The 13,930-nt window shown below is 40.4% G+C and overlaps 2 protein-coding genes across 5 annotated transcripts; both read left to right on the top strand.

The window, feature by feature from the left end:
- Positions 1–4,410: 4,410 nt before the first annotated feature.
- On the top strand, positions 4,411–8,070 carry LOC112282136 (ammonium transporter 3 member 2). The gene is made up of 3 exons (XM_024519405.3): positions 4,411–6,313; positions 6,445–6,730; positions 6,849–8,070. The coding sequence occupies exons 1-3, from the start codon at positions 5,636–5,638 to the stop codon at positions 7,388–7,390; spliced, it is 1,506 nt and encodes a 501-aa protein (XP_024375173.1). The 5' UTR covers positions 4,411–5,635; the 3' UTR covers positions 7,391–8,070.
- Positions 8,071–8,189: 119 nt separating this feature from the next.
- Positions 8,190–9,711, top strand: LOC112282137 (putative phospholipid hydroperoxide glutathione peroxidase). 4 transcript variants are annotated; one of them, XM_073533927.2, is made up of 3 exons: positions 8,190–8,856; positions 8,997–9,096; positions 9,382–9,711. In XM_073533927.2, the coding sequence occupies exons 1-3, from the start codon at positions 8,616–8,618 to the stop codon at positions 9,398–9,400; spliced, it is 360 nt and encodes a 119-aa protein (XP_073390028.1). In that variant the 5' UTR covers positions 8,190–8,615; the 3' UTR covers positions 9,401–9,711. The 4 variants fall into 4 exon arrangements, with proteins under 4 accessions (XP_073390028.1, XP_073390027.1, XP_073390025.1 ...); XM_073533926.2 differs by having other exon boundaries at positions 9,300–9,469; XM_073533924.2 differs by having other exon boundaries at positions 8,199–9,096.
- The last annotated feature ends 4,219 nt before the right edge of the window (positions 9,712–13,930 follow it).

Here is a 13,930-nt window from a genome sequence, read left to right as displayed (position 1 = left end):
AGATCAATCTGTCCCTTATCGAAGAAAGTCCTATAAGCCTCCTCTGTTCTCTTATGGACTTAATTGCGGCAAACGCTCTCTTGATTTCCACATATAACACCATCATTTTTTATGGCAAAGGTTTTTTAAAAAAAATCAATATAAAATGAAATATTTTATAAAAAATAATATCAATTGGAGGTCGATGATATCATTAAGATTGTTAAAAATAAAATAAAATAAAATAAAATAAAATATTTTACTTGAAATATCTTTTATGGATAATATAAAATATATTATTTTTATTACATATTCTATTATTACTACTAATAAAATCTTAGTAGATACTTACTAAATTTTATTGGAACAAATAACCATGGTTTTTTTTAGGAGTAGTCAATAGTTAAAGAAGCCCATTTAATTTACAATATCAATTGGAATAATTTACAATATTTTTTTAACAAAAAATACCATAAGATAGTAAAAATTCTTTAAGAATTTTTTATATTTAAAGCAACCAAAATTATCTTAAAATAAAATTTAGATTTTTATTGTATCTAAAAAAATATTTTTGCTATAAAATCATATTATATTTTACCTTTGTGATATATATGTATATATCTTTTTAAAAATAAAACTTTAAAAATAAAAAGATCTCAAAATATTTTTATATTTTAATTTTTAATTTTTTATAATTTTTTTTAGAAAAATTATATATATTTATAAAAAAATTCATCAATAAAGATAGAATCAAAAAATTTGTCAATTTTATAGCTCAAAAATGTAAATTCTTTGATTTTAATAAAATTTGTAACAAAGACATTCTTTGATAGGCTTTGCAATAATTTAATATCTATATTGACATAAAATATTCAAATTTCTTGTAATCAAAATAAATTAAAATTAGATTCAAATTATTTCTAAAAATTATATTATTTTAAAATAATTAAATATCAATAATAACATATATATATATATATATATACAGTGACAAACAAAACCGAGTACAAAATCTGAAGTGCCAACTTTCAAGAGCAATTATAGAAATTTCAATGATTGCTTTATAAATCTGAAAGTTACATGGAATAATATACACAGTCTTGTACACATGTACAAAGTTGCACATCAAATTGATAACTAAACATCCTTCTACAAAGTCAAATCAACAACTATGTCTTGTACTCAGTATTATTCAAAGAAAATCTTCAAACTTCAATATTTAGTCCAATAACCTTTTGCTTGCAAAATAGCTGAAATCCTTCTTGGCATACTTTTGTATAGTTTCTCACAATCTTTTGCATCAAAACTAGCGTAAATACTACAAACATTCTCCCACAATTCTTGAACACCTCTTGGCCTTGGCGTGACTTGGCTTAAACGCTGTTTGAGAAGGGCCCAAAAATGTTCCATTGGATTCAAATCTGGAGATTGAGCTAGCCATTGAAGGAGCTGAAATGGCTGTGAAGAGAGCCAAAACTGAACACTTTTTGCCATATGTTTGGGATCATTATTATGTTGAAAAACCACCTTAGTAGGATCTAAGTTGTAATTCTGTGTGGTACTTTGCAAGTAGGTTTCTAAAATTTTTTTGTACAAGTGTTGCTCCATTCTACCTTCAATTTGATACCAAGCACCCGGCCCAAAAGCAGTCATACAACCCCAAATCATAATTGAACCACCACCATGTTTGACAATTTGACTAACATGTTTAGGTCCAGGTCGTTCTCCTTCTCTCAACCAATACCAAGACCTACCATCTGAGTTGATTAGGTTAATCTTTGTCTCATCACTGAAAATAATCCGTCTCCAATCATCAACGGTCCAATTTTTGTATTTATGAGCAAAACTCAACCTTGCAAGAATATGTCTTTTGGCAAGTAGAGGCTTCTTTTGTTACACACAAGCACCCAAACCAGCTTCTCTCAAACCACACCTCAAGGTGATGTCTGAGAAGTGTTTACCTATTTTTTCTCGAAGTTGTTTTGCAGCTGCACTTGCCATTTTGAGACAACCAACAGTGACAAGGTGCACACCAAGTCGCTTCTCTTGCTCTCCTAAAACCTTTGGACGTCCTCCTCTTTGCTTTTCTATTTCACCACTAATCTCCCTCCTCAGATGAGCTACTGAAGACTGACTCATTCCAAGTGTGTTTGCAACTTTTCTTATAGAAACACCACTCCTAAGGTGCACCAATGCTTGGTGCTTCAATGATTCACACAACCGAGGCATAGAGATACAATTGACAAATCAACTTTTACTATAGATAGTACACAACAAGAGCAACACAACAAACAAAAAATGCCCTCAAATCTTGCAACAAGGAGTGTACATTGAAATTTCGAAATTCAACAAGAAGAAGCAACCAAAACTGAGTACGCACGTCTGTGTGCTTCTACAACACTTTTCTCATAAACCCTACTTCAAATGATAATGAGATTTTTCATCCATGTAGAGGACTGGATGAATACACACAATAAAAAAGTAATTCTATCAATTGACTTATGTGTCAGTTGGAAGGATCAATGAACTATGAGTGTTCAGATTTTGTACTCGGTTTTGTTTGTCACTGTATATATATGATTTAGTTTAATTCTTTTTCATATATAATCTTAATTGTTGAAAATCTTCTTGAATAAAAGGTGTTAAGATGTAGTCTATTGTTTTTGTTTATTTGTTATTATATTATATCTAATGCATAATTCTACTCTTATACTTCTATGAAAAAGTGACCTTAAAGAAGCAAAACAACATGGTTTGGAGGTGGAGTGAATACTAATTTGTTTTAAAGAAGAACAACTTTTAATTGTTAAATAGATATCACCATACTTTTATGATGAATTTCAATGATGGGACCTCTTCCAAGAGCATTGGACCTCTTCCAGGAGCATTGGAGCTCCGTGTGATGGGTCTTTACGAAACGTTGTTACAGAGCAGGAGTTGGCGCAAATTCGATGTAATAATAAATGCAACGTTCATTACATGATGGTTGGAACCAGTTCATCTTAGCTAAGATTTTTTGTCGCCTAGAGATTTTGAAAAATAATTAATATTTTATCCCAAGTAATGATCGTGTGGATCACACACACACCTGGAAATTTGTGGATCTCGTCTCGTCATGATCACACAGGTGTACTGTATACAACTCGGGGAGAATATTACACTGGATCATCGTGCCAATTATTATCTATGCAGAAACTGTGAAACTAGTTGGATTGCAGAAGATCGCAGGTGAAGAGTAGCCGCTAAGTTACAGTGCCAACTGCTTAGAAGATTTGTTTTCCCAGAAATCGTTCTAGTTATCCTGTTCAACAGCAAAGCTTCACTGGTCACCTTCGCTATCTTTACCCATCGGCAAGAATCATTCCCGTGTGTTTCAGCTGCACTGACCACAGTCCAGTGGACAATGAGTAATTGAAATCGTTCAGCAATCTTAAAATAGGAATGCTGCACTACAATGAGGCGGCAAAAAGCTTGGGCAGACATACAGTATTAACTGCCGCCCTATCGGCAGTCAGCTAATCCCGCCTTCGTGATTCCACTTCTACTTAGATAGATTTGCAAGTTTAGTTGACAGCCATATATCCACGCAGTACGACCCTTACAGATCCCAAGGAAACAACAATCCGCACTAAATTCGGATACGCGGCGGCTGGAATCTCACCATCTCTCGCCCTCAATGAACGCAGATGTTACGATCGCAACCGTAGTTGGGATTACAGGCTGAGACTGGAGGTCGCCCTCTACAGTTTTTGTGCAAGATGGACGGCTGGTATCCATCGCCTGCTGTCAGTCCAGCACAGCGAATAGTGGACGGAAGTGTATGCGGCGAACATGACTGCGCAGAATTTAATCTGTGGAGGGATTTGAGGTGCCTTCGATGCTGGGTGCCGTTTTCCTCATCATCGCTGGATTTCCTTATTTACAAGCTCACGGGGATAAATATTTTTTCTTTCAGCAACTTGGAGCCTTGAGCAGCTCGTGGTATGTGGTCGGTAATTCGATAGACAATTTTCAGGGTCCAAGTTGAAAACAATTATAGCAGTTATTGTTATGGCACAATTTTTCAGCAATGGAAAACTCGAAAATGAGTTTTTAGACAGTGGCCAGATAGGCAGTGAATGTATAGTTTCTATCGAAGTGTTTCGAAGAGACGAGATTCCGGGTGCGAGACGATGCACTGAATTCAAGAGACGTTCGGAGGATTTTGGGACGGAGAAATGAACTGTGCATTCCTGTGACTTGGGTGGTTAGTGATGCCAATGTGGAGCTCCAGGCTGAGTGATGTGATCCGATTTGGGTTTACTACAAATTATTCTGACAATTTGCACAACTGCAATAATGGGAGGGCGTATCTTTCCCTCCCTATCTAAGTAATTGCATGTTGTTACGCGTCGTGAGCATGGGTATTGAAGATATTCCAAGCTCCGAGACTGAATTGACTACTATTTTTGAGGAAACCCTCGAAATTAAACTTAAGGCTCCCTTCACCCCGACCAGACTGTATCATACAAAAGTTTTCCGCAGTTTTGTTCCGAAATCTAGATATTCCAGTATCAGCAGCTACAGTTTGGAATTCAAACGATCGAAAGTATGAATAGGATACGGCTAAGCCTTTGGTCCGCATTTTTCCAAGAGATGCACAAAACTTTCCTGAGAAAGCTACAAATCCTCTCAGAAAGTTGGATGTCTGCCTACAGTGGTGAGGACTGATAAATCGGCAGGATTTACGTTGTCACGTCGAATTCTGCTTTCTGGTAAATACTGTGCAAGTATGTGCACAGAGTTACCCAGCGCAGGTGTATTTCTGAAACAAGCTTGTGGTCTCCCGCAGATGAGGGCTTCACGTGTGGGCCTCTTTGGTATAAGAACTTCCCACGCCGACGTGGTACATTGTTACGACGCCAATCTCTGCTGCTAATTGCTTTGGCCTCGTTTTCTTTGTAGTAGTGTTTCAGAAGGCAATTGGGATGGTTCCTCAGAGTAAGTGGGCACACATTGTAGGCCAGGGCGAGGTCTCTTCTAGCCTGATTTAGATACCTGTGGGTATTGATGGCAAAATGACAGATCTGGTATGGGCTAATCGAGATGCAACTCACGCCACCACAATCTCTTTTGTGTCAGCAGCAACCTTATGAATCCTCGCAACTTGGTAGAGGTTCAAATCGTCTTCCGGAACCAGCCTTCGAATTGCGATACAAGTTCTTAGCCAACATAGTGTGGTGTGTAAGCCAAAACACTGTGCAGAGGAAGTCACATTGGTCTGCCGGTGGTTAGACCAGAGTTTGTAGATACCCGTCTCACGACTACACTAGAATCCGCGTCAACTTTGCCTAGGGAGTGGAATCATTGTAGGAGGCAGTGTAGCTAAATCGTCAGTTGTATCTCTGAAGAATTCTTGTGTGCATTCCAGTTTTGCGATCATTGGCATAGTTCTGCATGTCATTAATGAATGTAGCTGAAGAAACTCCGCATTTAGTTCTGGAATCGTTTGTAACACTGCGAGTTGAATGCTCTTGTTGCTTCAAAATGATGGCTACGAAGGTGATGTTCACATGAGCGATTCTAAATAGAACCCAAGGTTGGATTTCCGGATTGAAAGTGGCAACTCGTAAGCTTCGAATCCTACCAACCCTGATCAGCTGAACCACTCGTCGTCATGGCGATGCCGCATCGTATGATTGCTGAATCTACGTCTTACGTCCCCTCCGCGTACCAGAACACAGGAGGCGTATTGCCTGACTGGCTCAACAAGGGCGACAACGCATGGCTATTGACAGCGTCTACACTCGTCGGGCTACAATCCATGCCCGGCTTGGTCATCCTCTACGGCAGCATTGTGAAGAAGAAATGGGCGGTGAACTCTGCGTTCATGGCTCTCTACGCGTTCGCCGCGACGTTGCTGTGCTGGGTGGGATGGGCGTACAAGATGTCCTTCGGAGACCAGCTGCTGCCTCTGTGGGGAAAAGCTGGCACCACTCTCCGTTACACATACTTGCTGTCGCAGGCTGGGATGCCGTCCACAATACATTTGTTTAAAAACGGGACACAGGAGGCATCGGCTCTGACATTAAATTATGGCATGGCGAACATGGTTCTGTTCCAATTCTTCTTCGCCGCTATCACGATCATCTTGCTTGCAGGGTCAGTGCTTGGGAGGATGAGCTTCCGCGCGTGGATGCTGTTTGTGCCTTTGTGGCTCACATTCTCCTACACTGTGGGTGCATTCAGCGTGTGGGGTGGGGGTTTCTTGTGGCAATGGGGAGTGATTGACTACGCCGGGGGGTATGTTATCCATGTTTCCTCGGGTGTCGCTGGCTTCGTCGCAGCGTACTGGGTATGAACTCGTCTCTTCACAGACCCGACCCCTTTGTCTTGTTGGAATTCTCGAGTTGGGCACTTCCGGCATTCCAGTGTGGCAAAGATGAATGGAGATGGCGATGTCTGATTTGTTGCGGTGCAATGCAGGTAGGACCGCGGCTGCCTAAAGATCGAGAAAGGTTCCCACCGAACAACATGCTGCTCATGCTCACGGGAGCGGGGCTACTCTGGATGGGATGGTCAGGCTTCAATGGTGGCGCGCCTTTCAGCGCCAATATAGTATCCGGGCTGGCCGTGCTCAACACCCATGTCTGCGCTGCAACCAGCCTCTTGACTTGGACAACCTTAGATGTTATCATCTTTGGGAAGCCATCGGTCATCGGAGCAGTGCAGGGCATGATGACAGGGCTTGTGACAATAACACCTGCCGCTGGTGAGAAATTCAAGCCTCTCGAAGCATTGACTTGGTTTTGCCGAAATTCAAAGATAGTCTGTAAGATCGACTACTGCTGTATGCATTAAGCACAGTCGAATGTTGTTGAATGTTGCAGGCTTTGTGCCAGGGTGGGCTGCTCTGATTATGGGAGTCCTGGCCGGAAGTATTCCGTGGTGGACCATGATGTGGCTGCACAAGCGCTGGTCGCTGCTGCAGAACGTGGACGACACGCTAGGTGTGTTCCACACGCACGCCGTAGCAGGATGCTTGGGTGGCCTTTGTGTGGGGCTGTTCGCGGAGCCGGAGCTTTGCACGTACATGAATTTGCCCGTGACGAACTCCAATGGGCTCTTCTACGGCGGGAACGGCGGAGTGCAAGTGCTGAAGCAGATTGTGGGAGCGCTCTTCATCATTGGCTGGAATATTGTGGTGACCACTTTGATCATTTTTGCCGTCGGAATGCTCATGCCCCTACGTATGTCGGAGGAGCACTTGCTAGTCGGCGACGATGCCGAGCACGGCGAGGAAGCCTACGCGCTGTGGGGCGACGGCGAGAAATTCGATGTCAGCAGACACGCTCGCTCGGCAGACAGCTATGAGATGGAGCAGAGCCATCATGGCCCACGTCCGGACCGCAACGCCATTTTGCACATCTGATGATCAGCGCATTGCACGTTCATCATTGGTGCTGGGGTTGCATCAACCGACTCTCTGCCATGGCTCTTCACACAAAGCAATATTTCATTGGTGGAGGTTGAATTTATAATGTCACTAAATTATCTGACATAGCTTCGAGACTCAGCATTGTGCTATCATCAAGCTGCAATCGGCAAACTTTGCGATATGCACTGGACTCCTTGACGCAATGGACCATCAACAGTATTTCCCCGAGGGCAAATGCAACTTAGTCGACGTCGAAGCTGGATTGCATCCCTCCAAGTTAGTTTCAATTTCTTCATGGAAAAAGAAATCGCAAACCAAACGACCTTGATTGCGCATGCCTGTGGGCACCTTGTAATCCTAAATTGTATCAGTTGTTTCATTATCCCAGAATTTAGCAAGAGTAGCATGCCAGCTGGAATAAGACATGTTCAGTTTCAGCCGCAGAAAACAAATTACTTCACAATCGACGAATCGCCGCTGAGAAGTGGGCAGAGCACTGATCATTTTAGTGCAGCAGAATCATAGGATATAGTATGCTAGACTTAGACAAATGATTCAATTGCAATCCATTTCACTCAGGATTAGCACAGTACTTTGTAAGTGGGTGGTATGATTAGTAATGCAACCACTCAACTTGAATAGAGTGCTCCTCATTCAAGAGAGATTTCGGAGCAGTGCACTTCTCAACGGTGTCTTCACCGTGCCAACCTTTCCTCAGCACATGTTCCGAGTCAGTCATTTTGCCTTGTGATTGATAGATGGAGAATCGTATCGTGCCGCCTTGTCACAACTTATTAGCATTACAGAGCAGCGGGCAAAGAGCAGCATTCCATCCTGAGGCATAACGCGGATTGTGGTCAGTGTAGACGACGTCTAAAACCTCTGCGCGTTCAACTCGCCACAACTGAACATCGACGAACTCTAATCGTCATCTAAGACAGACTTATAAACCAGCGGTACTCGATACTCGTTCCTTCGCATCTCTACGTTTTAACTTCACGATTTGAGTTCTCCAATGAAAACTACGGAACCGAAAGAATCCTTACTTATGACGTTGCATATTGAGATGAAGGCAAAAGCCAAGAAGAGACTGGCTGAAGTTCGTTAAAAAATTACTAGGGCACGATTGTGTCTGTTATCGCGATTGTGATTCTGCCTGTTCTTGAAACGTTGTTGGGGAGAGTGTTTGCTCTATCTCACGCTTGTGAGTGCCGTCTGGATGCTCAATACCCGTCAAGCCATGACGGACGAAGGTGAAGTAATTGCTGAAGGCAAGGCTAAGGCACCGCTCGAGCCTCCCATATACGACTTCGTTGTGAAGGACTTGAGCGGCGAAGACTTTCAGTTGAGCGTGTACAAGGGGAAGGTTCTGCTCATTGTCAATGTCGCGTCCCTGTGCGGGTTGACGACCCAACACTACACAGAGCTCACAGAACTCCACACCAAGTACAGAGAAAAAGGTTTGGAGATTCTGGCATTTCCTTGCAACCAATTCGGACGGTTGGAGCAAGGGGACAACGAACAGATCAAGGAATTTGTTACTACGAAATTTCAGGCTGAGTTCCCCGTCTTTGACAAGGTCCATGTGAATGGTCCTCAGGAGTTACCGCTGTTCAAGTACCTGAAATCGCAGAAGGGATGCGGCGTGTTGGGCGACAGCATCAAGTGGAATTTCACCAAATTCCTCGTCGACAAGAGCGGTAATGTGTTTCAACGCTACGCTCCCACCATTCCTCCTTCCAAGATAGAAAATGACATTCAATCATGTTTGTAAGCATTTCTGTGCAACGTCCGTTTCTCGAAGTTGGTAACTCATTTCACGCCGCTATTCGGTACGTCATCGTCCTCTTCCTCATTTCGAATGAAATCAGAATGACATTGTTGCTGTTTTATACGGACACAGGGGTCGTTCTGACCTCGACCCTTAGGGCAACGTCTTTGATATTCCAACTTCTGCAACTGCGAGCTACAACTTTTCTGTGCAGTGATTGCGATCCATGGTGATAGTGCACATCACGCACCGCCTTGGCTCTCTTTATGCGGTCTACGATCTGGTCTCTTGGTCACAAAAAATTGCAGTAGAGCTTGAAAGTGCCGGATGTGACAGTGTAGAGAGAGTTTTAGAGAACACTATTGAAGGTCACTTAATTGATCTGATCATCGCAGTGTTCAGAATTTTGCATCGAACAGACTAAACGCATCAAGTTCTGACAATTTCATTGTTCCGGACTGCACCACCCACTGCAGTTGTAACTGTCCATGCACACCAAGTATACGGAAACAATTAATGCACAATATGTGTGAGCTTTTCGTTACTTGAATCATGAACGTAACAACAAAAACAATGAGCGTTAATATTTCCAACTATGTAGTTTATAATTTGCTGTAAGATCATGAACGGGATAACAGAACCCACACATAGTGATGTATAAATTGTAGCACAATGTGTGTGAATCAAAGTGCGAAGGTGAGAAAACAACAAACAGAAGTGAATGAAATGCTGGCTGTGGTTTTTGAGAATGTGAATTTTGCATATGAATTTTGTAGAATCTCTCATTAGCAGATCATAATGTGAGACATTACTCACGAAGAGGGGATACAATGCCACAACGTGGTCTGTGGTGGAAGTGACATCTGACTGGTTTACTAAGATTGAATCTGAGAGTGACTTGGTGTATATCTGAGATTGAACTAGAGGTAGAATTTAATGGAGAGATTCTGGAAGAGAAATGGGTGTTGAAATAGCACTTTAGTAGAACAATCCACAAGCTCATATTCATGCAGAACTTCTTTTTTGTGTATTTATTTTAAGTTTTTTTTTTTAGGGTGAAGTTCATGAGTTGGTCTTAAATTTATCTTGTTGATATTCTTGATGATTGATCCATCTCTTCAAGTTTTATAAATTTTATTTGTAAATCTCTCATCCCTCATATAATTTCTTCAATGCCCATTTCTTCTCTCTTTGATGTAGCCATTGAAGGTTGAATCATAGATGTATGATAGATAGTAGGTATTTTTCCTTTAGATGCTTGCAATGGTCTTTGAATTTCCATCCTATCTTTTCTCCTTTCTATTTTTGCAAGCACCCCAATTGCCTCTTCTACTATCTCCCAATTTATTGTCAATCCTTCAACTTCTTTATCCTTCAGCAAAATTTCCAACTTCTCTTACAACTCTCCATTAGCTGCTTGAAGAAAAAGCTCCACTTTACTTAGATCTAATAATTACCTCTCCTTCTTTGATAAACAAGAATATTTCTTTTCAAACTCCTTTAGTAACTTCATTACTAGTAGATCCTTCTTAGGCCTTTCAATCCATTCAAAAAATGACTTCTTTGTAACTCAGTCACTATCTTCTAAAAAATACTCATCCTTTAATGCTTGAAATAATTTTTTCCATGAACCTCTAAAATGTCCTATAATGGACTTCACATGATTTCTTATTTTTGGTGCAATAGCCAATTCAAATAGCTGAACCATCTCCTTCTTTGAAATACCCTTCAATTCCATTTCCTTTATGTAACACCTTAAATATTTTGAAATATCCTTGTCTTCAAATTAATCAATCTTGTCTACAATAGCTTGTAATGCTTTGTCTGCCATGCCCTCTTTGCGATCTTTAATCTGTTGTTGTTGCATGAGTAAGGCCAATGCCTCAAACATGCTTACAAAGTTGAGATCAAAATACATACCTTGTCTTTCAATTGAAGCTCCACTTCCAACTCTACTTGAAGCACCACCAAAAGCTCCTCCTTCCATTCTCTTTCCTTCCTTCTCCATAACTCAAATAGATCAAAGAAACTCCAAATACCTCCCACCTCAAGTTTTTCACATCGGGTTCACCAAATATGTCGTATTATGTAAAGTCTTGCTTGAGAATGCACCGAGCACCTGGTTGTGGAAGGTAAAAGAAAATTACAACAAAAGGTATTAACAATCCAATAGAATTATAGAGAATTTATAATTAAATATTAACAATTATAATCAAATATTAAGCAAGGTCAATTAAATTTTATTGAAGTTATAAAAGAAACATAAGGAAATCCTAAAGAAATATAAAAGAATATTAAAAAAAACTTAATCAAACTCTAACAAAAATCTAATAGAACCTTAAATTCTAACCAAATCCTAATCCTAATCTAATCTTAATCAAATTGTCACGGACATACATATAATTACCTATATGAATAGATAAAAGTATGTAAAAGTAGGTTAATTATGTAATATCTTCTAGAGAAGCTTCTTAGAAGCTCCATAGACGCTACTTTGACTTTATAGGAGTCTATAGTTGACTTTTAGGCTAGAAACTTGGTCAACAAGTTAGCCATGTGCCACACATGTTGGAAGCTTAAAGAACAAGCTAACTACGTGGTCCATCCATAGAAAACTTGCCTTGCAAGCAAAGGCATGTGGCCTAGAAAGTCAACATATATTGGAGGTCTTATAGAACATCGCCATGTGGCTTCTAGTTAGATAGTATATATAGAGGCAAGAGTGAAGCCCTCTTCACTCTTGTCAACTCCTTTCTTGCTTCTAGTCTAGTTTCAAGGGTCTCTAGTTTTCTTGTATTTTGGCAATAGCCATTCCAGTTTCTTTCTTAATATACATATTTCTATTTTGTCCTATTTCTTTTTGAGAAAAGTCTCACTTACTCTATAGCTTTCATCGAGTTCTTGTCCTTGACAGATTGACAAGAGTACACTTATAATATCAGAGCTTTGTCTTTTCTTGATTAAGAGTGGATTACCCCTTTTTCTTGATAAGACATAAGCGCATTAGAAGTTGCGGATTACCCTCTTTTAAACTGATATTGTTCTTAGTATTTTCTTTGTTATCAATTCCTCTCTTCTATTTGTTTTGAGCGTTGTTAGACATCTTCTCTTTTCTAAGTGCTACTATGGCAGAGCTTGTTGAAATGAAGAGTGCAATGGCACAGATGCAAGAACAATTGAGGGAGTTAATGCTTGCGATGCATCAACTCAATTTACCACCACAAGGAGCAACAAGAATGGTAGGAAGTGAAGATATAGAGATGATTGGGGCTGCTTCAGCATCCGCACCAAACCATGTCCCTTCTCCCAGAATGGAACACCCTTCGAGTGTTAGAGAACCGAGAGTTGCCTTGCCCGAGAAGTTTGATGGTACCAGATCCAAGTTTCGAGGATTCATCAATCAGGTCCAACTAGTGATTGAACTTCAACCCCAGAGCTATCCAACTCCAGGGTCACAAGTAAGATTCATTGGTACACTTCTTTCAGGTTCAGCATTGTCATGATTTTCATCTTTTCTTGAACGACGAGATCCAATATTGGATAATCTGGAGGCTTTTTTGGCGGAGTTTCGATCCATGTTTGGAGAACATGATGCAATTCGTGTTGCAACCAACAAGATCCGTATTTTGCGACAAGGCAATCGATCAGTAACATTATATGCTTCGCAATTTTGACAACTTGCAACTGATATCAAGTGGGATGATGCCGCACTTGTGAGTCAATTTCTCTACGGATTACAATATGAGGTAAAGAAATTGATGCTTAATTTACCTGATCCTCAAACATTGAGTCAAGCAATTGACTTTGCTGTGAAGTGCGACAATCGACTTTTTGAATTTCGATCCGAGAGTCGCACAAGTGGGCCTCAACGTTACTACAATTCAATGGCAACACCGACGTCTCCTCAACACATACCTTCGGAAGTAGAGGATATGCAAATTGATGCGATACGTTTCAAACCTCTTACTGAGCAAGAAAAGTCTCGTCGTCGACAAGAAGGATTGTGCTTATATTGTGGAGAACCTAAGCACACTGCTCAACATTGTCCAAAGAAGCGACGTAACTACAAAATGAGGAGTACGGCTGTCAAAGAAGACAGTATGTCGGAAAACGAGTACGTCCAGCTACAATAGGGACCGTGCGGCTGGAATCTTGTACAACTTCTAATAAAGGTCCTATCCTCTCCTCAAAACCATCTCCTTGTTTTATAATAGATGTGCGTTTAGGACCTAATAATTACAAAGCCTCTGCCTTGGTAGATTCAGGAGCCTCATCTTGTTTTTTAGATGAAGAATTTGCTAGATGTCATAGAATATCATTAATACAAAAAACTAAACCTGTACACGTAGAAGTCATAGATGGTCGTCCGTTGTCTTCTGGAGATGTAACTCACGAAACACTTCCTGTAGATGTAGTAATAAATGGTCATAGTAGTTGCGTAATTTTTAATATAATTAGATCTCCCTCTAATCCAGTAATTTTAGGCTTATCATGGTTAGAAAAGTATAATCCTCGAATAGATTGGATTTCTCGTAAACTTGATTTTCCTCAGAGCATTAGTAACAATTCTATTAACCAAGTAAAAAACCATGAGTCTAGTATAGTAAAACTCACACCTATAGGTGCAAAAGCATTTATACACGCAGCAAAAGAAGGATCAACTTTTGCTATTTATGCTGCACCTATTTCTGAAAGCGTAAAGACTTCAAGTGGCATTCCAAGTCAATATCAGGATTATCAAGACGTTTTTGAGAAAAAGAATG

The sequence above is a fragment of the Physcomitrium patens genome, chromosome 5, assembly GCF_059467195.1.
Source record: "Physcomitrium patens ecotype Gransden chromosome 5, ASM5946719v1, whole genome shotgun sequence".
Lineage (NCBI taxonomy): Eukaryota > Viridiplantae > Streptophyta > Bryopsida > Funariales > Funariaceae > Physcomitrium > Physcomitrium patens.
The sequence above is the reverse complement of the archived record's forward strand: the minus strand, read 5'-3'. Positions and strand labels throughout refer to the sequence as shown.

What these genes read in the sequence shown, in the direction of transcription:
- LOC112282137 (XM_073533924.2), top strand. Translation starts at nt 8,616, where the DNA reads ATGCTCAATACCCGTCAAGCCATGACGGACGAAGGTGAAGTAATTGCT. An exon ending in ATTCCTCGTCGACAAGAGCG is followed by an intron (nt 9,097 to 9,381) that starts GTAATGTGTTTC and finishes TTTTCTGTGCAG; the next exon opens with TGATTGCGATCCATGGTGAT.
- LOC112282136 (XM_024519405.3), top strand. Translation starts at nt 5,636, where the DNA reads ATGGCGATGCCGCATCGTATGATTGCTGAATCTACGTCTTACGTCCCC. An exon ending in GCTTCGTCGCAGCGTACTGG is followed by an intron (nt 6,314 to 6,444) that starts GTATGAACTCGT and finishes GGTGCAATGCAG; the next exon opens with GTAGGACCGCGGCTGCCTAA. An exon ending in GACAATAACACCTGCCGCTG is followed by an intron (nt 6,731 to 6,848) that starts GTGAGAAATTCA and finishes TGAATGTTGCAG; the next exon opens with GCTTTGTGCCAGGGTGGGCT.